Below are 1,966 nucleotides of genomic sequence, written 5' to 3' on the forward strand. Positions count from 1 at the left end.
GGCTGGTCCACAGGCGGATGTACCAGTTGTGGTCCAGTAGACTGACTCATGGAGACCCCATGTGGGTCAGAATGGAAGCACGCCCCACAGGGTTTGCGAGGGTGGAGTTCTCAGTGCCATATTGCAGGCCGTCCTTTGAACTCTCTCTGGGTGGACTTGAACTGCCAGCCTTTCAGTTAGCAGGCAAGCACTTGAACGACTTGTGCCTCACACAGGCTGGTCAGTAGACCAAAGTCATCCTCCCGAAACCAGGGGGATTCTCCGGCCGTGAGCCAGGACTGGGGAAGCTTCCCAGAATTTCGTTCCTCAGATTCAAATGTGCGTGCGCACTGCGGACATTTATTCATTAACCGGTGTTTATTGAGCTGCTGCTGAGAACGCACGGTGATTCAAAAGCACACACTCCAAAGTCTGACTGCCAAGGCTCAATGTCACCCCTGCCACTCACACACTCACAAGCTCTGTGACTTCAGCAAGTTATTCACTCCCCGCCACCTCAGTTTCCTCTTCTGTCAACGAGGGTGCGGGGTTGTTCCTCCCGGGTGGGGCTTTTGTGACCATGTCATGAGACAATGTTTATAAAGTGCTCAGAACTGATCACTGCTTTATCGAGCAAACTGAGTTTGATAGGTGGTGCGCAGAAGACAAGTTCATTTGCTCCTCGACTGCCCTCGCTAACTCCATGAGGCAGGGCCCACAGCACACCCTGTCACTCTCTTCGGGAATAAAACATCCTCTGATTTATTGGAGTGCCAGGAAGAGTCTTGTTTCAGGAGTTCAAATGTCTCATCTGGGGCTATAATCAAATCTCTGGGAGTTATCGAATCTCCAAAGTCTCTCCAGCTAGCTTGCTGTGGCCCTGGGCCAGGACACCACGCAAGAGGAGGGAGATCAGCAGGGGGCCTCCTCACGCGGCTTCCAACAGGTGCATTAGCTCTGATTGCTGACTACTCCAAGGGCAGAGGAGAAAGGGCATGGTCTCCAAGCAGCTGCTATTGGAATCTGACCTGAATCCTTGGCGGATGTCCAAAGCCAGCTCTCTTGTTGCCAGACAGGTAGCTCCAGGCTCTGCCCCTCCCATTTGCAGACATCGCATTTTGTCCTTCCCAGCTCCTTGGGGCCTTTGTCAAGTTTTCCCAAGTCTTCTCCTAATTCCTTTGCCACTTGGCTGGAATTGGTGAAGAGAAAGAAGATGGCTCCTCCATCCTGCCCAGGTAGGAAATGCCACAGTTCTCCAGCCTCACATCCATGCAGAAGCAAGGATGTCACGATGGGGCTTGAAGGATTCCAGTGGATGTTCACTCATTACATTGCCCCTGCCCCCTTTTCCTCTTCTTTCAGTGCCCTGGCTGGTGCTCAGCGAGATTTTTCCTGGTGGGATTAGAGGACGGGCCATGGCGTTAACTGCTAGCATGAACTGGGGCATCAACCTCCTCATCTCTCTGACCTTTTTGACCGTAACTGGTAAGAAATAATCATTTTCCTTTGATGTACGTTGTGCTCTGAGAACAAATGTTGGGGAGTCACATCCATAATAAACAATACCAGCAACAGCAACATGAATGTGGACATTTTCAAACATAGAAGATGGTTCGAGGATAAATGAGTCTGGTGGGCGAGAGCCAAGGAAAGCTCACAAACCTGTTCTTGCTAACGAACCTTGGCAATTGATGACCTCCGTTGGAATGATTTATTATTCCCTTCTTGGAACCCAAAGGAATCTAAGGAAGTTGATGAATCTTAGTAACTTAATGGCCTTCATTAAAACTATTTATCATGCTCTTTGCTGAACCCAGGAGGAGCCCAGGTGGAGGTGGGCTTCTAATCTCAACATCAACAGTTTGAATTCACCAGCCACCCCACTGGAGAAAGATGAGGCTTTCTACTCCTCTAAAGAGTTACAATCTCAGAACGCAAAGGGCCAGACCTTTAGGATAGTGGTTCTATCCTATCGGGCCACTCGATG

General features: G+C 50.1%; 1 protein-coding gene across 1 annotated transcript in view; it reads left to right on the forward strand.

Annotated features, from left to right (window-relative positions):
* Positions 1-1,966, forward strand: part of SLC2A12 (solute carrier family 2 member 12) — a 77,428-nt gene that overhangs the window by 57,091 nt on the left and 18,371 nt on the right. The window contains exon 3 of the mRNA XM_030886851.2: positions 1,342-1,464. Within this exon, the coding sequence (XP_030742711.2) occupies positions 1,342-1,464 (123 nt within the window). The remainder of the gene's footprint in view (positions 1-1,341; positions 1,465-1,966) is intronic.

Source organism: Echinops telfairi, unplaced genomic scaffold (assembly GCF_000313985.2).
Source record: "Echinops telfairi isolate 266 unplaced genomic scaffold, ASM31398v2 ScPeMD7_3533;HRSCAF=4204_0, whole genome shotgun sequence".
Taxonomy (NCBI): Eukaryota; Metazoa; Chordata; class Mammalia; order Afrosoricida; family Tenrecidae; genus Echinops; species Echinops telfairi.